Raw genomic sequence first — 22958 nt, 5'->3', positions numbered from 1 at the left:
CATGTCACCTGCCTTAAACCTTGGTTATGACAGTCAGGTAGAGCCACTCGGAGTGGTCTGGACCGTGTCAAGGTAAGACAGAAGATCAGGAAGAAAACAGAAAGCCCTTCCTTTGGGCAGCAAGCAAATAACGAAACACGAGTTCTCTGTCCGCCGACCTGCAGCCGCCGGTGTCCCCGTCTGCATGACTAGTGGAACCAGACAGCGTTCCAGAGAGATGCGGGTCTCCAGCGTCTGAGGAATTCTCTGGGTGTTGTGATGTCTGTCCAGTTGCAGGTGGAAAGAATCCCTTTACTCTTTACCTAATTTGCCATCTACTCCATGTCACCAAAGCAAACTACATGGATGTTTAAAGGACATCTTAAAAGCTGTTGAAACTGTTCATCTTTTTTAAACCAAGAAATGCCACAAGAAGCCAATGAACAGGCAGAGCTGCCAAAGACCTGACCGGTGCCCACCAAGGACAAGGGAAGAGCCCGCGGTCAGCGTGCCACGTCCGTGCCTGTGAGGCTCCTGCTCACAGCTCACAGTAACCCTACGAAGGAGGGCCTCGCCCCCACTTTAGAGACAGGTAAACTGAAGATCAGAACACACAGAGTAACCCGTCCAAAGTCACACCGCCTGACCAGTGGAGCCGGGCCTGTAATCCAGCCTCGCAACTCCAAGGGTGCGTTCCGGCAAACCAGGGTGAAGTCCATGTACCCCACAGCGCCCAGCACCCAGCTCCGGTCTCCCCCACCCAACATGCACACACATTTCAGGATCACCATAAACACGTTCTCCCCTGGCACAGTACGGGCCAAGTTGTGTTTCATACAGAAGAAAGAGGGAAGCCCCAGTGGTACACTTCCACCCCACTAAAAAAAAAACCTCCGTGTGGGTGGTTGTTTTTATAATTTGCTTTAGCATAAAACTTGAAGTTGGGGATGGAGTGATTAAAACAATCATTCACTATTAACACTAAGTTTACCAATTCCACGTCCTTTCTGACAGTCATCCATGATATTTAGAGGACCCTGTCTCTCAAAACCTGAATAGAGTCAGATATGGTTAAGCATCACCTCTTTGTGATTTAGTATTTTCCATACTCTACTACAACTATGGACTTCATTTACCTTGACATACAGTGATTTACCGTATTTCCTACCCTCAATTCCTGAATTTATCATTTTGATGGAATCAAACTTCAAAAGGCATTTGTTAATCTTAACACTCAAATTTGCTCGTAATCAAATAATCCTCTGATCACATCTCAGGAGGAAAAGATACTTCCTGTGATAATACGTTTAACAGCTAGTAAAACTCCTCAAAACAAGCCCTGAACAAGGGCTTAGAATCTTAAGCCCTTGTTCAAAACTCCAACTAAGAGTGAGACTACTGATAGCCATTCCTTTTTATTATTTATTTTGAACACCAGGGAGAAGGAAATTGTAATTTCAACTCCAGTGTTCACCCTACAAAAATCACAATCCAAAATGTGTAAACAGACAAATTGTTCCATGTATAAAAGCTCAAAACTGTAACTACCCAGCTCCTGCTGCCTGTACCACAAACCCGACCAGGATGAAGAGCAGACGGACGTCTCAACCAATGCCAAGTTCACGTGCTCACAGGGGCAAGGGCAGGGAAGGCCTCCGCCCTCACAGGGACCTTGGGCATTCTGCTTCAAGCCAGCAGTCACTTTGTTCCATGAGAAACAAGTAGTTTCTGATAACCTCGTACATTAAAAACAAAAAATACAGCCAACAGAACCAGAAAGGCATAGTTTACCCCTGAAATTGGCAAGAGGATGAAAACTGACCGGAAAAAGCCCAACAGTGGAAAGAATAACAGAAGGCACGAAAATCGCCGTGCTGCCCACTCTCAACTGTATTACCACTTCAAGCTCAGCACATAATGCCATTCAGAGGTTCTAAACACGGGCGAACAAACCAGTTTGTCTTCATTTTTGTGACTCGTGATGGCTTAGGAAACCTACAAAAGGCTATACACCAGGAGTTAGGATTCTAGGTACGAGAGGAAAGGATTGTCATCCCGGTAGCTGTACAGAAATGGGACGGGGGAGGCTGGATTTTAACTTAAGTTGTACTTAGTGCTTTTCTTTTTTACCCGAGCGAAGACAATCCTCTACAACTGCCCATAACCGACAACAGGTAGCTAACTAAGGGTGAAATCGGGTTTCTGATTTTCAGACATTGACTAAACTAATAAAAACATATAAAAGTCACAGTTTTGAAAGGATCAAATTAGCAATTTTAGGTGTCATAATCTCATTTTAGAAACTGGTACTTGTATATACCACATATATACAATGTCATTATTTCATCATTAGAATAAATCTCTTGCCTTTGAAACTATTCATATAATGTATGTTCATTAAAAATATATTAACCAATATATAACACTGAAAATATATGTGCCTATTAAAACTTCCATCAAAAAATATTTCAAATTTCAGGGTCATGACTACAAAATGGGAAGAAGTAGTAGCTGTAACCAATGCCACAGCATGCTGAAAATTTTCTAGTCTCTTACCCATAGCCCCTCAGGACTTTTTCTTAATATATGCACTGAGTTTCCACCTTCCAAACAAAGTGACTGCTACCTAAGTTTTAGAGAAGAGGGTAGGGCAGAAACGAAAACGCCTAAGAAATCTGAAGAAGGGAAACCCAGATCACTGAGCAGCGGTCCTGTCGCATCCACCGTGGCCTCCCAAACCAGTACGGAACAACTGAATCAAGTCGGCTCAGCAAAAGTTTCAGGTAGAAAAGGCCATTTTACATTTTGTTTCAAATTCGAGAAGTTTTTAAAATTCTGTAAACATATGCACATCCTAAAGATTCTTTGTGAAATGAATACAATGAGGAAAGCAACCCCTGCCCTTTGCTAGGAAAGGCGAGGGCACGCACGGACAGGTTGGGGCAACTCCCTTCCCCTCCTCACTTCCTCTCGTGCTTTCCTCGGGAATGAGTCAGGCCCCGGGAGCCGGCACACTCCATCCCCAACGAAACCTCTTCAGACAGTACTGCTCCAAACAGTTCAAATGAGTTCCTCTTAAAGGAAAAAGTAAAAAATAAACAGCTACCCCCCACAAGCATTTGACAAAAAAATAAATAAACAACAAACAAAACCCCTATCTTTTACTGAAAACAGTGAAAGAAACGAAGAACAAGCACCATTTGACTCAATTATATCTGCAAACAAATCAGAATTCCACTTTACAGTTTCTATATTTAATTTTTAGAGTGTATGTTAATTACAACATGTTCAAGATCCATAAAACTCACCTTATGAAAACGTTAAAAATTATATTTCACTCAGTCATTCTCAGCACTTGGCCATTCTCAACAACAACAACAACAACAACAAAAACGCACTGGTGCAGAGGCAGCAGCCAAACACCTTGACAGCGTCAGGAGCTCCGCCCTCCCGGCCCGCCCCCGCCCCGCCCTGCAGGAGCAGCCAGCTCACTCCGTTCCTGTGGTTTCTCAACTGCTTTCAAAAATCACAGAAAACTTAGGAGAAATGAAATATTCATAAGAAGCTCAAACCAACAAATATGTTGCTAAAGAACAGACAACAGCCAGCAAGAAATAAAATGTAATCTGTCAGCATTTTTAAAAGCTGTCTGAGGTGCTTCAAGGAATGTAACGAATCTGTTCATCCCATAAGCCCCCAAAGCAAGAATAACGGAAAGCGCTGGTTCTCATCATAATGTAGCTTTCTGATACCGAAGACCTCCCTGACTCACATTACACTGCCTTATTATTTGGGATTAAAGGGGGTGATTCTAAAGTAGGCAGTGAAAGTTCATCTTGGCTAACTGGCAAAGTCTTCTAAAACATTGCTACTTATTCAGTATAACTATTCTTCTACTTAGAAACATCATGAATGAAAACTGCATTTAGGCCAAGCCAAGTAACTGAGTAGCTGGGTGAGCAGGAGCAAACCACATGGCCCCCCCTGAGCATCGGCTTCCCCGTCCACAGAGGGCAACGCCCGCTGCTTTGCGGGGCGACTGCGGAGGTCAGCAACAATGCACAGGCACCTCCACTTCCAGTGCGGTCGCTTCCTGATAGACCCACAGTAAGCTGAGGATACCGTAGTCAAGAGTGCGTTTAACCTACCAAACACAACTCAACCCAGCTAGGTGCTAGCGAATGCATCGTCACTTTTGCACCACTGTAAATCAAAACATCTCAACTGAAACTATCTAAGCTGGGCACCGTCCTCGCATGGAGCCCCAAATACAGCACCAGGCACTTGCAAGGCGTGTTGTGGAAATGAGAGCAACTGCTGTCACAGTTGCCACCAACAGAAAGCATGATTCGTCACATACACAATGTGCAGACAAATGTCAAATTAGGAGGTATGTCCATATCAAAATACATCACAATGAATGAATCTGTCCAAGAATTCTTGTAATGCCTGACACTGGTTTAATCTGAGTGGTTAAAAAACATGGCTGCCTTCAGTTCTATCTTTTTCACTTTGAGAAACAACAGTAGTGGTTTCAAATAACTCTTGCTTCTACATGTCATTCAGCCTCCCTAAACATCACCCAAAATATTAACATTAGTAACACCAAACTTCAGGCCCTGGCCGGGTCACTCAGTTGGTTGCAGCATCGTCCAGATGCACCAAGGTTGCAGGTTTGATCCCCAGCCAGGGCACATGCAAGAAGCAACCAATGAATGCATCAGTAAGTGGAACAATAAATCGATGTTTGCTCTCTCCCTCTCCCTCCCCACTTCCCTCTCTAAAACTCAATAAATAAATTTTTAGAAAGAGAGAGACAGAGAGAGGGAGGGAGAAAGGGAGGGGGGGAGGGAGGGAGAGGAAAAGGGAGAGAGAAAGAAAGAATAAAGCCAGCCTGCAAAACACAGGGTTACTGGTTCGATTCCCAGTCAGGGCACCTGCCTTCGTGACAGGCAAGGTCCTCAGTTGGGGACCTGTGAGAGGAAACTGTTTCTCTCTTGCACAATGCTGTTTCCCCCCTTCTCTCTTTCCCTTCCCCTCTCTCTGAAAACAAAAAAGAAGAAGAAAAGAGAAGAGAAGAGAGGGAGGGGGAGGGGAGGGGAATGTAATCATAATCAAACTTTTTTCCTGTATTAGGCCAAGGCTCACCTTCCAATTTACATACGGAGAACCAGAACAACCACCTGGGTACAGACAGAACGTGGCATATTTCCTAATTCATTCAATTCTGATGTTTTCAATCACGGCATACTTTAGGATTTTTTTAAGGTCATTCACCAAAATATGGGTAAACATTCTGCAAAATGCTTTAGAAATTTTTAGTTAATCCACATAAATTTCCTTGTTAACAAGGTTATAACATAAGAATCAAAGGCACAAAGCAAAAATACTGACCAAATGATTTACCTAAATTTGGGGCAATTCAGTAGCAGCAGAATTAGGAAGTTTGAAATTCTGACTCTTACTGTCGGGAAAATATTAAAACTGTTCTGAGCTTTCAAAAACAGACCACGCGACGGCGGCAGCAAACCACCTGGCAGGCGGCCGTCAGGGACGGGACACCCAGTGCTCAGCAAGGACACCACTCAACTACAAGGCAGCAGAGCTACAAGAGGGGACGAGGACACCCTTCCCTCGGGTGTATGACAACAGTCTTGCAGCCACACAGCATTTACTGCTGGGGTGGCATTTCCACAGAAACACGGCCACCTCCAACTGCCCCCCACCCCGCGCCAGCCCCTGCCAGCCAGAGCTATGGTGAGCACCTGTGAGGAGTAGACAGCGGGCCTGCCTACCACACCCCCAGGCTGCAGGTTCGAGACTGGTCTGCCACCACCCACGGGCACCACGGTCAGGCTGCTGCCCCTCAGCTCTGGCCAACGAGCCTGGAAGAGCTGGGCGCTGCTATGCAAGGGGAGGAGAGCAAGCTCCACCCAGGCCCGCCTGCTCTGTGCATTTCATTAAACGTACCGCTGATTTTAACTTTCGACGGAACCCACACCGTCATTTCTGCTGCTGCCCGCCACACGGGAAAGTGGACAGGCAGCTGCATTCTCTGGAGGAACGGGCATGGAACACCTGGGCTGGAGTTCCGACTGACGTTCACTGGACAAATTACCCCACCCCACGCATTTCCACACCCTCGTCGGGGCTGGCACAAACCACGAAGGTGGTCTGGATGCCACAGAAGCCCAGGCCAACTCGAGTGCCCGTGAGAGAGAGAGCTCAGCACTAAGCAGCGGCCGCCCGGCCTCAGGACCGTCCGGCAGCAGTGCCACGCACCGCTGCCCACGGCTCCGCGTCTCCATCAGAGCCTCCTGCTGCACCCATCGGCTTCTACTCGTTGTCTGGCAGTGTCCTGTGCCCTCAAGTCCGTGTGAGTTCTTCTTTCCCCACCTCGTGCACTGCTCTTGTCTTCCCCTCCTCCCTTTCCTTCTTGCAGGCCCTTCCCACTGCACTTCACTCTGTGACCACGAAGCAGCATCGCCTCCTCTCCCAAAAGGCTCCTGCGTGACCCCCCCCGTCCTGGACCCCATACACACCAACGGAAACACCCAGTGCAAGTCTGACCTGCCTCGAGCTGCAATAGAACGGTTAAGCTCCCCCCCTGGGTAGCTGTGAGCCATCTCTCCAACGCTCCCTGCCAACCCAGACCCCAAATGCAGTGCCTGGGGGAAGAGAAGCCAATGTGTCTGTTTGCAGCACTGAGTTTCATAACTCAGAAATACTTGTGTGAGTTGCTAGGTGGCCCTCACTAGGCACCGTCCCAGCAATACATTTCCCAAAATGCTAGTAGTAACACCCAAATTGTCCCTCTTCCTGGAGCTCTCAGCCCCTAGAACTTGATGGATCCCACTCTGCATCATTCATGCCATAGCCTTCAAAAAGCCACTGCTGGCTACCCATCCGCAGTCACGGCACACTTCACACACACACACACACACACACACACACACTCCAGTGACATTACGAAGACCTGTTCTGCTCATCTTGCTGGAAGATTCCCTCCCTCTCTAGAATGTCAGTTCCTTGAGAGCAGGGGCCTGGAACTGCAGCACCCGGGCTGCGTCCTGCCTGACACGGATCCGGCACTCGTTTGTTAAGTGACGGGGGGAGACCACCCTCCCACTCACAACTCTGGGGCCTGCTCCCAGTCCCCAGGGCTCCCCTGCTCCCCTCCCTGCTCTCTCTGTCCTGAGACGCCCCCATCCTGCCCCTCCGTCTAGATGAAGACACCCCAGCCAGCCCGGCCCAGGGCTCCCCTTTCCTTCTCTCCACACCAACGGCCCTTTAGTGTAGCACTTAAAAAAATTAAAAAACATAAGTAAAATATAATAAACTACCTCAGACCCAGTTATCTTGTGGATCCCTTAACTCCCTAAAGTGACTATAAATTTTTATACGCTTTGTTGCCTTTGAAAAAAGAACTTCAAACATGTACAGTGGCAAAGAACTTGAGTGTTCGTCACAACACCAAGGTTTTTTATTCGAATGATTTTGATTACAGAGACAGATGAAATAGTTCCTTTTTAGGCAGATTATAATTTAACTGTTCTGTGGTGTCTAAAAGTCACCTAGGTAAGTACTATAAATGAGCTGATACTCTCAGGGACTGTTTACAGTTTTTATAAAGCTCTACCTGGACCTGCTGAGTGACCTGAAGGACCTGTGCGCTCTGCCGTCCACTCCCGACTCTCGTGCACGCTTCCTGTCCTCCGTGCCGCCCAGCGATCAGCAGCAACACCACCACCTGCTGCAAGTAACTCCCCCTTTCTCATTCCCTACTAATTTGCAGCAAATAGGAAAGTCAACAGATTAGAACTGGGCCTTCAAAAGAGTTGACCAGGCACAGAGGGAGGCTCTGCTGCGGGAAGGGAGCGGGGGAGACCCACCAAGTCTCCTGACCTCCCACGGGGGCTCCACAAACACCGGTGACCACTGGCTGACGGACTGAGTCACAAATTCGGCAGCTCCTCTGCAAGAAACACCTAAGCAGCTGGCCGCTGCATTCTGTCGGTGGCACAAGCACCACGGACTCACGGGCCACAAAGAGCTGTCCCGTTTTCATCTCATCTGCTCTGACAGCAGCCCTGCGGCGTTCGGGAGCACAAGGCCCACCCATGTGAGCACCAGGCGCCCCCTTTCACAGCTATGAACACGACACCCCAGAGAGGGGACAGGATCTGCCCAGTCACCTGCTAAAAACCGAGAGGCCCCGCATTCTTCATTCCTTCCATCAAGCCCATTTGTATAAAGCCCCTGTTGTTTATTTAGAGTGAAATAAGTTCACATAGGGCTCTCACGGAGCCAAGAGAGGGGAGGGCAACAATACATTCTGCAATTATATTCTATCAGATTTGAAAAGAACATTTGCCAAAAAAAAAAGGTTTGCCCACAGTCATTGTTTATTGTTAACAAGTAAATTCAATATTTTATACTAACAAATAGGAGACTGAAATGGAAAAAAATGGTAAATGCACCCAAATTTGGCCCTTCTGCTACTTTATAGATTATAACCTCCCTATGGTTCAAATTAAAAATAATCGGAAACACCCGACAATAAAAACCCTCCCTTCTTCTATACCTGAAAAGTTTAATCTGTCCCACCCGAGGGACTTCTCCTGTTCAGACATGTAAGAAGTCAGGCTGAATTACAAAGCCGAGAATCCAAAGTTCTAGCTCAAAATGCCCAAGGTGTGCACGTCGCTGGCCTCTGGCAAACCGCACGCTCCCTGGTCAGAGACAATACGCACTGTGTTCTCACAACACCGTGTTCCTTCCTTCACTACAGGTTTGTGTGCGTCTTTGTTTGCCAACCAACGAATATATTTATTGCAGGCCCAGTCCGTGCCAAGCATCTAGGCGCTTGATTGGCAGCTTATTGGTTTAACGTTTGTTGCTGCACTACAGGTGCCGTGAGAAGAGTCACCGCTTCTTTTCCTCTCATCACTGCCCAGCACCACCTCACAGAATGCCTGGCACACGGCAGGGGCTTAACAAACATCAAGGACTGAGAGACAGAGACACAGGAGGAAAGGAAGGGACCCCCTTGGTTGTAAACGAATCGGGACTTTTCACTGCCCGGAACTCGCCTCGTGACCCCCCAGCAATCTGATGAATTCTGAAAGGCACCACATGCACGCACAGCTGTAGGCAGAGCAGCTGCCGTGCAAAGGAGCCGAGGCCCAGAACTGCGCAGAATTCAGCCCTTTGTTTCTCTCTGCCTGCCTCAGGGGGAAGTTGGGTCTACTGTCCATCTACCTGTCAGCCTGCGCGCCTTCAACATCTGGCTTTCAGAAATACTAAGTTAACACTGCTACTGCGTGACATGTATGTTGATTGACTCACTGACATCGCTGACTGAAAAGATATTAAAATGTCCAAGGTCACACACACAGAAGACCTGGAGAGAACCAAGTTCATATAAAAAGTTCCCCATTTCAGGTCCTTGCAAGCTGTAAATTAGCTTTCACAGAGTATTTAATTTAAAAACAAAACAGCTTGACTCATTATTTAAACTCTCCAAATTTTAGGTCATAAAGTTCAAACATGACTTTTTACCAGTAAGCTGTTCAAAACAGACTAAGTTCCAAGAGTGAGCTTCACTCAAGTATTTTAATTAAAACCTAAGATTCAGTGGGTTATATGTTGCTCAGAGTAGTTATAAAAATAATAGCAGGATAAAAAGAAATATGAACCACTTAACGCGACATAAAAACTCAGTGATTTGCACAGGCATGAAAATGAACATGTGTAAGTTCATTAATCATTAATAAACAAAAAGTTTATTTTCAGTTCTTTTTCCCAAACTAAATGAATAGATTAAAAAATTAAGGAATTAAAAAGAAAAGCAAAAAGCAGTAAAATGTTTTACACATGCATGCCAAAGTACGCCAAACAGAAAAGCCTCAGAGTGGTTTCCATTAAGCTACAAATATGCTTCAATATATGAGTTCGTTACGCTTAGCAGAGGGGTGAACATTTTCCCTCCCCCCCAAACTCCAACCCCTGCAAATCACAACTCACCTGGAAAGGCTGGTGACATTACTTATAAACAAAATGAACACCAAATCAAGGAACAGGTTGAATTATGTGAACACTTTGTAAACAATTATGCCCTAAGCCTAATGTCAACAAAACCTCAATACCCAGTTAAAACAGCAAGAGAGAGAGAGAGAGAGAGAGAGAGAGAGAGAGAGAAAGAAAGAGAAAGTAGCAGCAGCAGCAGAAAAAAAAAAACCGGGAATTTTCTAGACTCTGGTCATCTGATTCAGGGCAAAGTATTCAATGACCTAAAACAGCAACAAAATCACTTCAACAAATAAAGAACAAGTACTTAGCAAAAGGCCCAAAACTGTTCCTTGGATGAGTTAGTTGTATTCATATGACACTGTGAAATACAAAAGAATATGTGATGGAAAACCAAAAAGGACTTCTTGCCTACACTTTTAAGTACTATTTTTACATTTTTCCAAAATCAAGTTTATGTTGTGATTTCATCTGCAGTATCACTTCCACGGATTACTTCACAATGTACTAAGTTAATAAGGAGTGACTCCTAAGTTCAAATAACTACAAAAATTTACTTAAGACTAAGGGGAGCAAAAAATAAAAATTTTATATTAGCAAGAAACTGCCATATTGTGCCCTGGCATACAGTCAAACTAGGCTCTACAAAAGATTCACAAACTCACATTAAAATTCTTCCTTAAAAAAAAAAAATCCCAACAACGTGTCAAAATGCCAGCGAGAAATATGATACATCCAACCAAACTATTTTCCTACCAGGATCCCCTCCCTTTACTAAGGGTGACTATGCTTTACCTTGGGTTGAAAACATCATAAAACAAAACTCTTGGAGTTGAGTCAAAAGTGACAAAACAGCACGCTCTTCAACATCCATTTTGTTAGTGGCCTAATTTCAGGAAGATCTGCTATGCTAAGACCTAAGCCTCCCCCTAAGAGTGTTGCAATGTTGCGTGGCACGGCCTGGCCTTGGCGTGGAGTGGGATGGAGAAGAGTGGCCGGACCATCCCGGAGAGGAGCGCAGTGGCGTGGCCGAGGTGGGGGGAGCGCGGAGCAGTGCGGAGTGACGCCCAGTGACAGGGCCCGGCCTGTGTGGAGTAGTGACAGTCCCCGCCCGCCCGCCCGCCCGCACGGAGTTGCAGTGTACAGCCCAGCGCGGCCAGTTCTCTGCCCTCCGGGTAACGCGAGCTCGTCAGCCACTGCGCGCCCGGCCCTTACCGCACAGTCCCGGGTGGACACAAGGGCACCGAATCTGCGGACCTGGAAATGTCACTGTAGGAACACATTTTTATGACGCGTTCGCTGGCAAATAGCACAAAAAGCTAATACGCGCGGAGTGCACCGCTCTGAAGAGACGGGCTGCTGCTCCCGCCCGCGGGTCCAGCTATTTTGACGTCCGTGAGTGCAGTGACAACTAGCCCTCAGGCCGCGCTGGGGTCCGCGCACTTTTCCACGCCCAGATTCCCAGCCCCAAGTTTAGAAAAGAGCCCAAGTGGCGTCCGGAGCCGTGATTCAGCAGCGGCCCGGGGGGAGGGGGACCAGATCACGCCGGCAGCCGGTCCGGAAAAGGTCACTGAGAGCTGCAGGCTCCGCCCAAGCCCGGATCTGGCCAGCCCGGGAGCAGAGGGGGAACTGGCGGTGGCAGACTCCTACCTTTCCGGCTTTTCGGAGAGCTCCGCTTGCTCCGGGCGCTGGCTCGCTCTTCCTCAATCGCAGCTGCTATCTCGGGGTTGTCTTCCCCATTGTACCAGACCAGGAGCTCCTCACCCGGCGCGATTGGCTGCGGAGAGAGAAGAGACAGGGCCCTGGCCAATCAGAGCGGTGGTTGTTGGTAGGGCGGGGGCGGGGCGGGGCTGCCAGACTTAGGCCAGCTAGGCAGGAAGGGTTCCTGCGGGCTGGGAGGCTGCGGGAAGGGACCCTCTGCTGGAGGGAGGACCTCACTTCCCGCAGCCTCCTCTCAGGGATCCGCAGGGCGGTCTACGGATCTGACTAAAGGAGATCGCTTTAAACTCGGAACTGCCATATGCTGCCGAATCTTACCGTTCAAAGCCTCACGACTACCCATGCAAAAGGAAAAACCAACCAAACAAACCCGGAACCATTTTGCCTACGAAATCTAGCTGATGAGACTTTTAAAGCACAATTAGAAAGGACCAGGAGGTTTGGAAGAGAAGTGCTGAAATCTAATTACCAGTTTACAGTTCAGATTCCAAGAGCAAGTTAAGCATGACAAGGAAGAACTATATGCCACTGCACATCTTCAAGTCACCGCTAATTATATCACGGGAAGGCTGAAAGCAGAGGGCTCACAAAGCCTCCGGGCAATATATGATCCATGCACGGGACCAATCTGCTCGCGCCTGCGGACAATTTACCGTCTTGCCCTCTGTACCACACACCCAGTTTACATGACAACTTAAATCCTCTTAACAAAGTTGGGGTTTCAAGGGATATCAGTGTTCATCTCTGCCATCGCTCCAGTTCCAAGATAGTTCTACCCCACTCAAGAAATGTGAAATATGTACTTGGAAATCCTTAATAACATTAGCATTTAATTTTTAAAATTTTAGAAGGAAGTATGTAACAACACCTCACATGTATTAATTATACTCCTAAAACATTAATTCTTAACAGCCATGTCTGCAGTGAGGACACACACCACCCACAATCTGATTACACCTAGAACTAGGACCTGAAGAAAAAAACACACTGAGTACAAAGATGACGCTCCTAAACAGAATTTAAGGAAATGGCCTATTTGGTTTCTCTCACCATGACTCAACTATTCAAAAAGTTCCAACAGGATCTCACAGGTAACATCCCGCCTAAAGTCTAATGCATAAAATAAGAATCAATGAGTCCACACTAATATAAATGAATGAATGAATGAACAAGTAAAAAAATCAGGAAAGCTCTTCCTTAAAGCAGATCCCAAATACTCAATGAAGCAGAAATAATGAAGGCAGGTAGAAGAGGGTAAACGGGGACAGTGATGGAAGGAGACAAGACTTTGGATGGTAAACAATACAATATACAGACGGTGAATTAAAGAAGTATACACTTGACCCTGGCTGGCGTAGCTCAGTGGATTGAGCGCGGGCTGCGAACCAAAGTGTCGCAGGTTCGATTCCCAGCTAGGGTACATGCCTGGGTTGCAGGCCATAACCACCAGCAACCACACATTGATGTTTCTCTCTCTATCTCCCTCCCTTCCCTCTCTAAAAATAAATAAATAAAACCTTAAAAAAAAAGAGTTCCATTTAAAAAAAAAAAAAAGAAGTATACACTTGAAAACTACATTGTTTATTAACCAATGTAACCCCAACAAATTCATTTAAAAAATAATGAATTTAGAAAATCACAACTTGGCAATAATCACAGTAGTAATTGATTCAGGCAAAAATCACCAATAGATGCTAAAACTTAGTAAAAGTTTGAGGAGCAATAGAATTATTTGCATATAAGATGTCATGAGTTAAAATAACCATTACAGATGCCTTTTGGCACCCTGGTGAGCTCATCTGTTTCTATGAAGCAACAGGCTTTTTATTTAAATAAACCATTTATGATTCCAAATGTACAGTTTTCTTCTCTATTTTTTATTGTTAAGTTACATATTCATGACATGGTGGTATCATAAAATACTAGAAATGATTAGAGTTCATGGAAATACATAAAGACTTAAATAAACCAAAGTAAAAAGAACATGGGGAGGAGTGAGTAAAAAATGTATTCCCGACTTATTCCGCACCCAACAGCATAGGCACAACACTGGGGGCAGACAGCACCGGACGCCTCCCAGGCACCTCCTGGCCACAGAGCCCGAGCTTCTGGGCTCGTTGCGCTCCAGTCCTCGGAGTGCCACTGTCCTAGTGACCGGGTGAGGTCTGGACCAACACTAACTCTTCACGCAGGTGGGCACCCTTCTGTTCGTCAAAGCGCACAAGATAAAAACATACCAGAATCTGTTTTCACTTAAACATATTATAAAGTTTCTAAATGGCTAATGACCTCATGAATAGCTAGATTAAAAAAATGTGATTTGTTAGCTATTGAATAATCTTCAAAACTGTTAGCAACTAAGGAAATCATTATCTTATTGGGCTATATACTTCCCAACTTCACACTGAAACAGCTACACAGGTAACAGATCTTTATGAAGAAGAAAATAATATATTTTTTTAAATCAATGGTTGTTTGTTTCTGTAGTTTTTTTTCTTTTTATAAGTCAAAACTTTAAAACAATTATTTGTTCTTAAACACAGCAAGTATAAGCCTGCAAAAAATAAAATCCGTGTTCGCTTCATCAGCACACGTACTAAAATTGAAACAGTAAGTGAAGATGAGCATGGCCCCTGTGAAAGGATGACGTGCAAATTCGTGAAGCGTTCCACATTTTTGTCAATAGGTGTTGAAAAGGCATCTGAGAGAATCCAGCGCCCATTTATAACAAAGCACTCAGCAAAGTGGGAATAGAAGGAGCATACCTCAGCATAACAAAAAGCCATATACAAGCAACCTGCAGCCAACATTATACTCAATGGTCAAAAACTAAAAGCTTTTCCCCTTAAGATCAGGAACAAGACAAGGGTGTCTGCTTTCACCACTCTTATTCAAAACAGTACTGCAAATTCTAGCCACAGCGATCAGACAAGAAAAAGAAATAAAAGGCATCCAAATTGGGAAGGAGGAAGTAAAACTATCATTTGCAGACAGCATATAGTATATGTAGAAAACCCTACAGTCTCTACCAAAAAACTACTCAACCTAATAAGTGAATTTGGCAAAAGAGCGGGATACAAAGTCAAGATTCAGACATCAATGGCATTTGTGTATACCAACAATGAAATAATCAGAAAGAGAAACTAGAGAAAACATCCCATTTACTATAGCCACAAGAAAAATAAAGTAGCTACAAATAAATTTAACCAAGGAAGTAAAAGACCTGTACTCGGAAAACTACAGAACACTAAAGAAAGAAATTAAGGAAGACACAGATAAATGGAAGCATACACTGTGTTCATGGAATGGAAGAATTAACATCATTAAAATGTCCACACTACCTAAAGGCATCTATAGATTCAACACAACTCCTATTAAAATACCCATGGCATATTTCACAGATATAGAACCATATTTCAAAAATTTATAGGGAACCAAAAGAGACCATGAATAGCCTCAGCAACCTTGAGAAGAAGAACGAAGTAGGACAGAGCCCAATACCTGACATTAAACTGTAATAAGGCCACTGTAATCAAAACACTCTGGTACTGGCATAACAACACACACATAGATCAATGCAACAGAACAGAGAACCCAGAAATAAACCCACGCTTCTATGGCCAATTGATATTTGACAAAGGGGGCCTGAGCATACACTGGAGTAAAGAAAGGCTCTTCAATAAATGGTGTTGGGAGAACTGGACCGGTACATGCAAAAAAAAAGAAACTAGACCACCAATTTACACCATCCATTAGAATAAACTCAAAATGGATACAAGAGAAAAATAAGTCACGACACCATAAAAGTCCTAGAGGAAAACACAGGATATTTCAGATATCCTATGTGGCGATATTTTTGCTGCTATATCTCTTGGAGCAAGGGAAATAAAGGAAAAAATAAACAAATGGGACTACATCAAACTAAAAAGTTTCTGCACAGCTAAAGAAACCATCATCAAAATGAAAAGGGAACTGACCATATGGGAGAACACATTTGCCAGTGAAACATCAGACAGGGTTTGATTTCCAAAATATATAAAGAACTCTTATGACTCAACACCAGAAAGACAAATAATCCAATTAAAAATGGGCAAAGACCCTGAATAAACACTTCTCCAAGGAAGACATACAGATGGCCCATAAACATATGAAAAGATGCTCAGCATCACTGGCCATCAGAGAGATGCAAATTAAAACCACAGTAAGATATCACCTCACACCTGTCAGAATGGCTGTCATTAATAAACCAACAAGGAACAAGTGCTGGCAAGGATGCGGAGAAAAAGGAACCCTAGTGCACTGTTGGTGGGAACGCAGACCGGTACAGCCACTGTGGAAAACAGTATGGAATTTTCTCAAAAAACTAAAAATGGAACTGCCTTTTGGCCCAGCAATCCTGCTGCTAGGAATATACCCTAAGAATCCTGAATCACCAATTTGAAATCACCAATTTGAATCACCAACTTATGCATCCCTGTGTTCATAGCAGTACTGTTTACAATAGCCAAGTGCTGGAAGCATCCTACATGCCCATCAGTACGTGAGTGGATCAAAAAACTGCGGTACATTTACACAATGGAACACTACACAGCAGAGAGAAAGAAGGAGCTGCTACCTTTTGCGACAGCATGGATGGAACTGGAGAATATTATGCCAAGTGAAATAAGCCAGGCAGTGAAAGACAAATACCATATGATTTCACCAGTAAGAGGAATCCAATGAACAAAATAAACAAATGAATAAAATAGAACCGCAGGCATGGAAACATGGAACAGACTGAAAGTGACCTGAGGGGAGGGGGGAGGGGAGATAATGGTGGAAAGAAGGGGAAGGAACTAGACAAACAACACGTATGAATGACCCACGAACGTGGACAACGGCGTGGGAACTGACTGTGGAAGTGGGGGTGGGATGGGCAGAGGGGGGCAAAGGGGGAAAATGGGGACAACTGTACTAGGATAACAATTTAAAAAATGATTTAAAAATAAGACAAAAAATTTAAAAAATCAAAAGTCCAAACAACCTCTTTTTCATACATTATATTTTGATGTTTAACAAAAAAATAAACAGAAAGACTTTAAACATTCCCAGCTTTTCCTCTGGGTTCTGACAGGCCTTACATAACCAAGCATACGCTCTTCTCTAAACACCAACACATATGAACTTGAAATTCTAACAGACCGAATAGGCAGAGGCAAGAGTTCTAAAGATTTCCGACACTGGTTCAAAATAAGATCCTCCAGAATTAACAGGAACACAAAAAGCATGTTCATGCTTTCCCACCCACAATCTACTCCCCTATATGACCTTTTAAAAGTCACAGGTCAGAAGCCTGAACTCTCAGATGAGTGAACTGAACTGAAAACCAAAACCCACACTTCTTTCTCCCTTCTGAGCACCCACCGCACCTGGTGGGGCCCCTGCCCACCTTACCAGCCTCATTTACTCTTCCTCCCCTTGCTCCAGACACAACTGGCCTGTGTTTCAGTCCTTATTTTTAAAAATCTAGCTAATTCCTGCTTCAGCGTCTTTGCCTCTGTGGGGGCCTGTCCTCCCAGACTGCTCTTCCGGCAGAGCTCTCTGGGTGGCTGCCACACATGGCAAGGGGGTTCCTTATGTCCTGCCTTCCCTGACCCACCAGAGCTTAAGCAGCCCTCCCCCAACACAGTCCCATCACATCTGATGGTCTTCAGAGCACTTCTCACTATCTGAAATTATTTTGACTGCTTATTCACTTGCTTATTATCTGCCTCCTCCCCCATAAATAGGAAGTTCCTTGAGACCAGAGATCTTATCTGTTCTGTTCACTACTACGGAAGAATACCTGGTACATTCTAGACAATAAATATTTGTTAAACTAATAAAGAGAAGAATGAGTGGATAGCGGGCTAACATAACAGTTAACTTCCAGAAATTTGAAATACTTTTTAATCGCATTACAAACAAAACCAGCATTGGGATTTTCCAACTACCTGGGTGATAGTTGAGAAGGTGACGCAGTGCCCTGAAGAACACCAGATGTCATTTATTTACAAAATCTAACCCACACAAAGCCTGATCTGTAGTCAGATAGTCACTAGCAAGAAACCCGAAAGGTCTCGGGCGCGCGTGAGCAAACAGCAAAGGTGGGGAACGGGTGTCTGCAGAGATCAGGACTGCGCCGCTGCAGACGGAGACGGGCAAAAACGGCAGCAGCAGGACGGCTGGTGGGCAACGGTGGGTGCTGGCGTCGGACTGGGACGCTTCACAGAACCCTACACATGCCATCTTGTTGAGTCTTCGCCACGACTGCAAGTATTATGTTTACTGTTACCTCCATTTTTACAGATGAAAAAACTAAGGCAGTTTAATTTACTTCTCAGGGTCACACATCTGGAAGCCAAAACCTGCTCACAAGCAGCCGGGTACAGGCCCCACCCCAACTGTGACCCCACACCACCGCGCCAAAAACAGCACTTACCGTTTACCTAGCACTTACTATGCACTAGAGCTCTACCTGTAATCACCGATGACGCCGCCATGACCACCCTATGCAGTCCATACTATTATTATCTGAATCTTACTAATAACAAAACGGAGGCACAGACAGGCGACTTGCCTAAAGTTACACCGCTTGTCAAGTTACAGTGACTGCCCTCGGGCCACGAGCAAGCCAGGGTCTAATCCGGAAGTCAGGCTTCAGAGTTCACTCTCTTAAATTCTCTCTCTTGCTCCTCAAGGTGTCTCAGACTTGCTGCGGAAACAAACAGTCTGATGAAGAAACTTCAAAGTGCCCTGGTATCCCTCCTGTGACCTCATTTCTGCTCCCTTGCCCGCGTCGGAGTCAGCCCCTGCTGGCATTTCCTCCCCGACAGGACTCTGCCCCACTGACCCAGCCAGGTGCAACCCTCACTTCAAATACATCTGAGAGACACGATGAATTCCTGAACCTGATTTCAAATTCCAGTATAACAAAATTGTACAGTTACACCTACTAGAAAACCATGCTATTATAACACAGAAGAAAGAAAGGAGAAAGTAGTTGCAGAAGTTTTAAATGAGAAAATGTAGTTCCTACAGGGACTGGAAGCAAGTACGTGGGTACACGTGAGGCAGAGGGCAAGTCCAGTTGGCTAAAGGTGGTAGGAAAATCAGGCAGGTACATGCTCGCCGAACTCCCAGAGGCCCTAGTGTACCAGACAGGCAAAACCCAGCACGCTGCAATGCTGCCAACCATCTTAAATGCCTGCTCAACTAGTTTCCAACTCCACAGAAATAATTTTCATGGACTTTTTAAAAAATCCATGACATTTAAAAAAATATTTTATTTACTTATTTTTAGAGACGGGGGAAGGGAGAGAGAAAAAAAGGAGAGAAACATCAATGTGTGGTTGCCTCTCATCCATCCCCCACTGGGGAACCAGCCTGCAACCCAGGCATGTGCCCTGACTGGGAATCGAACCGGAGACCCTTTGGTTCACAGGCCGGCACTTAAACCACTTAGTCATACCAGGCAGGGCCAATCCATGACATTTTTAATGAAAGTAAGTGAATAAAGAGAAATTTGCCTTCAGCAGTTTTAGCAAATGCATCTATTTCAAAAACAGCAATCATCTACCTTCAGAGCCTCGGGCCGCCGCCTTCCAGAACATGCCTATGCGCAGTGAGTACAGATTTGCCTTCGGGGAAGACGTGACAAGGGAGACAGAGAGGGGCCTGCGTAGTGCAGAAACGCAGCCACACTCAGCGCTTCCTAATACTAACTTCTCAGAATGTACTGAGTGACCTCTGACCTCACCGCAAACCCTACGAGAGGACTGTCCTACTCCGTGAGTCTCAACAACAAACCACTGTAGCTATGGACAGTTTCTTGCAGCTGACTAAATCTGCCCATCAGACAGTTCCTAATGCATTTGTCATCTTAGGAGGAGGAAGCAGCTGCCAGATGCTTAACTCATGAGCATCTACAAAGGTGCGATACGTGATTACTTAACAGGCCTTTGTGCTTTCTTGCCCTGATGCACGCACATGCAGAGGCGGCGACTGGCCAGGTCAACCACGGACTGTGACGTACCTACCACTGTCAGAAGCGATCCTTTCCAGGCCTGCAAAGCTATTACGGTCAGTCACAACTAAGGACACTATTTGCAAATTAGAGCAACCAACAGCAGACCGATTCTGACACTCTTACCTTTAGCGTTTTATAGTAGATGGCCCTGTTGATTTCCAGGGGGAATAAATTCTGCTCTTCTCCTGAGCACGCCCAGTTCACATACCGCAGCCAGTTCCCCTTCTCTGGGTCGGTGGCGTCAATGCACATCCATCCCAAGTTCGGGTAATACACCTTGGAAGGGGAAAGAAAACGCCTTTGTTAAAACGGTGGTACCTTTACAATGTTTCCATTTTCAACCTTTAAGACAATTCTTTTTCATTATATGTAAAAACACTATAAAGCAGTTCACAGAAACAAAATAAATAAGCAACAGAGGAAAGAAAAATAAAAGATGGAAACTGAGACCCCAAACTCTGTGCATTCCTCTTTAGTTATTTCTCTATCTGGGCTTGTGTGAGTAATTTTCTCCTCCACTTCAAGAGCTGCAGTAAACACGCTGATGACCTCCAAATGCTCCACAAAGATGTTCATGAAGACGAGCGACAGCTCTGCTCCCTGAAGACAGAGCTGGGAGAGGGAGCTGGCAGCACCCCCCACCCCCGAGCCCGCTGGGTGCTGTGCGTGTCGCCCAGTCCCACGGGCTCCGTACCTGGACAGGTCCCTTCCCTTCGGGGCTAATAGGAACTGCAGTGGGTAAAAACAGGCAGTGTGGCCCTCCACGTGCATGACGGGGTATGATGCTTTTGCCAATGAGGCTGACCTTTAAACCCTTCCCTACCCAGGGCACCTGTCACGGCTGAGGCGCTATGGAAATGGAACATCCTCTGGGGAACACCCGTGTCCCTCCAACACCAGGCCCCCCCCCCCCAGCTTCAGGAGTCACATCAAATGCACTCTCGCAAGAGGCTTTCCCTGATCATCCATCCAGCCGCAGCCGATTCCTTCTCCCAGGCGCTCCTAGCGCTTAGCAATCCTCCCCTTTAGAGAAAACCTACTTAGCAATTACTTTTAACTTTCTCTTTGTACATACATATTTACATACATACATGTTTTACTTCCCCAAAACTAGATGGTAGAAGTCTTGATCAGGCACTAAAATAAAATCACAGAATCAACTGGTGACAGACTTGTCAAACACAAAGCAAAGAAAATGAGTCTCTTACTTTCTTTTAAGAAAGAAAAAAAAGAACCTCGATGCTTCCATTTCCGCCCTGCACATACACGGCCGAGACTCCCGCCACCCGCTTCTTCTTGTTGCCCCCACCACGCACATGAAACTCTCTTCTCCACCCGCAGCCCTGCTCCCGAACAAGGTGAGCAGCTCTGCCCTCCAGCAGGCCTGCGTCTCACCAGTGGGCACTCACCAGTGGGCACTCGCCAGACCTCCCTTCCCTTGGGAGTCAGGTGTCGGGCGTCCCGCTGCATGCTTCCCGTATGATCTCATTCAGCCCTACGCAGCAGATCCCTTACTATCTTTCTACAGCATGTCAACATGAGGATCAAAAGTTAAGCAGTTCTCCCAAAGTTGCCCAAATAACTAGTAGCAAAGACGGACTTAACCCAGACCGCTTGACCCCTGCTCATCCGTCTGCTCCCTGACCACCCTGGTTAAAACCGCAGGTCCTCCTCTTCCCATCAGCGGCCCAGCCAGCCCCTCCAATCGTTTTCCTTCACGGCGCTTACGCTCTTTCAAAGTACGGGGTCACCTACTCATCCTACTCAGCGCCCGTCCCCCCACAGCAGAGTGCCAGCTCCCGGAGCAGGCGGCATTGTTGGGCCTTTCCCTTCCCTGCAGTACCCGCCCTGCCTTGACCGGTGCCTGGCAAAGAGCAGGCTCTCAATAAATACCCACAGGGTGGATGAAAGGACAGCGTTACACACAGATGTGTGACTGCCGCCACTGACTGAGCACCTACTGCGTGCCAGGAACCATGCCAGAAGGTGCTCTGCGGTTAGTTCACTGAATCACCGTAGGTGCCCAGGAGGTTATTCTCACTGCCCTACAGTCCCCCACTCAGCAGATTCAGAAACTGGTTGTTTACCAAAACGCCCACCCGCACCATTCTGAAGACGGCCACGCCACGCGCGCACTCCTCTCCGTTCAACACGAAGAGGAAGAGTCGCCCCCAAATGGCATGGTACGAAGAGACAGCATCCCAGTGCAAAACAGAACGTTACACTTCACACGCCAAAATATTATAGCCTGCTTGACTGAAAAATGTTTAAGAGACATTTCTATCATGTTCGTCAGCATGATAAAATAAGGAAAATTGGTCTTTTAACATTGTCTGTCTTTAACATGTAACAAAAGCATTAGTTACTTTTTACTAAATTCAGGGTGAAACTCTTGTTTTTGTTTCATTGGTATTAGAGAGAGAGGGCAAGAGGCAGGGAAGGAGGGAGGGAAACCGGAACTTCCTGGCTCCCAGTCAACACTAGCCTGTGCAAACAGCAAGCTGTGCTACTTGAGCGAACTCTTCATATGTAGCTCACTTTGGTCCAAAAGGGACTAAGGCATCTGCTAGGTCACACTTAAACTAAAATACTTAAGTTTATAGAAAAAAGTGAACATTTCCGTTTTTTAAAATGTGCCAACAAGTAACTCACAAAGAAATACACATGGTCCAAACCCTGCGAAGATAAAAATTAAATTTAAATAATAATAATCAAAAATAACTTCAAATTAAATAGTTTTCTCCTATCAAACTGGTGAAAATTGTTTCTTAAGGACAATGCTGACCAAAGAATAAACTGGAATCACTTTTTCAGGTGGAATTTAGCAGTACCTGACAAACACCGAAACAGAAACACCCTAACTAACAGGCACACGCACGCTAACTTGTAGGGCCTTATGCCTGTGAGGTCACGGGCAGGGACGCGAGGTGTCGGCACAGAGACGTGCGCGCGCAGCGGCGAGGTCCCCTGCAGACGGTGTCCAGGGCACTCCTCCGTGGAGAACCCCGCGGGCCAGGCCGCTGCGCCGACACGTGCACACGGCAGGACACTGAACAAGTGCTCAACAGTCTACTGCAAGGGGGCTCAGTGGCAATGGAAAAATACACTGAAGATTCAATGAAAAGTAACACAGAATAGAAAACAGGTTTCTAAAAAAGCACTACTGCATAAATGATTAACTGGC

The 22958-nt window shown here is 45.8% G+C and overlaps 1 protein-coding gene and 1 non-coding gene across 10 annotated transcripts in view; one reads left to right on the top strand and one right to left on the bottom strand.

Moving 5' to 3' along the window:
- The window catches only part of PRDM2 (PR/SET domain 2), a 110733-nt gene that overhangs the window by 49792 nt on the left and 37983 nt on the right, over nucleotides 1–22958 (bottom strand). For 8 of the 9 annotated variants that reach the window (XM_036025334.1, XM_036025328.1, XM_036025336.1 and 5 more), the window contains 2 exons: nucleotides 19898–20050; nucleotides 11659–11785 (listed from right to left, as the gene is read on the bottom strand). In XM_036025334.1, the coding sequence (XP_035881227.1) occupies nucleotides 11659–11785; nucleotides 19898–20050 (280 nt within the window). Of the gene's footprint in view, nucleotides 1–11223; nucleotides 11625–11658; nucleotides 11786–19897; nucleotides 20051–22958 lie in introns of those variants that run through there. The other variant, XM_028513219.2, reaches the window with a different exon arrangement.
- On the top strand, nucleotides 14300–14405 carry LOC114498233. Its single transcript, XR_003684679.1, has one exon. It is a non-coding gene; the product is annotated as a U6 spliceosomal RNA (small nuclear RNA).

Source organism: Phyllostomus discolor, chromosome 5 (genome assembly GCF_004126475.2).
Source record: "Phyllostomus discolor isolate MPI-MPIP mPhyDis1 chromosome 5, mPhyDis1.pri.v3, whole genome shotgun sequence".
NCBI lineage: Eukaryota > Metazoa > Chordata > Mammalia > Chiroptera > Phyllostomidae > Phyllostomus > Phyllostomus discolor.
Note: the sequence above shows the minus strand (reverse complement) of the source record. Positions and strands in the feature narration are given on the sequence as shown.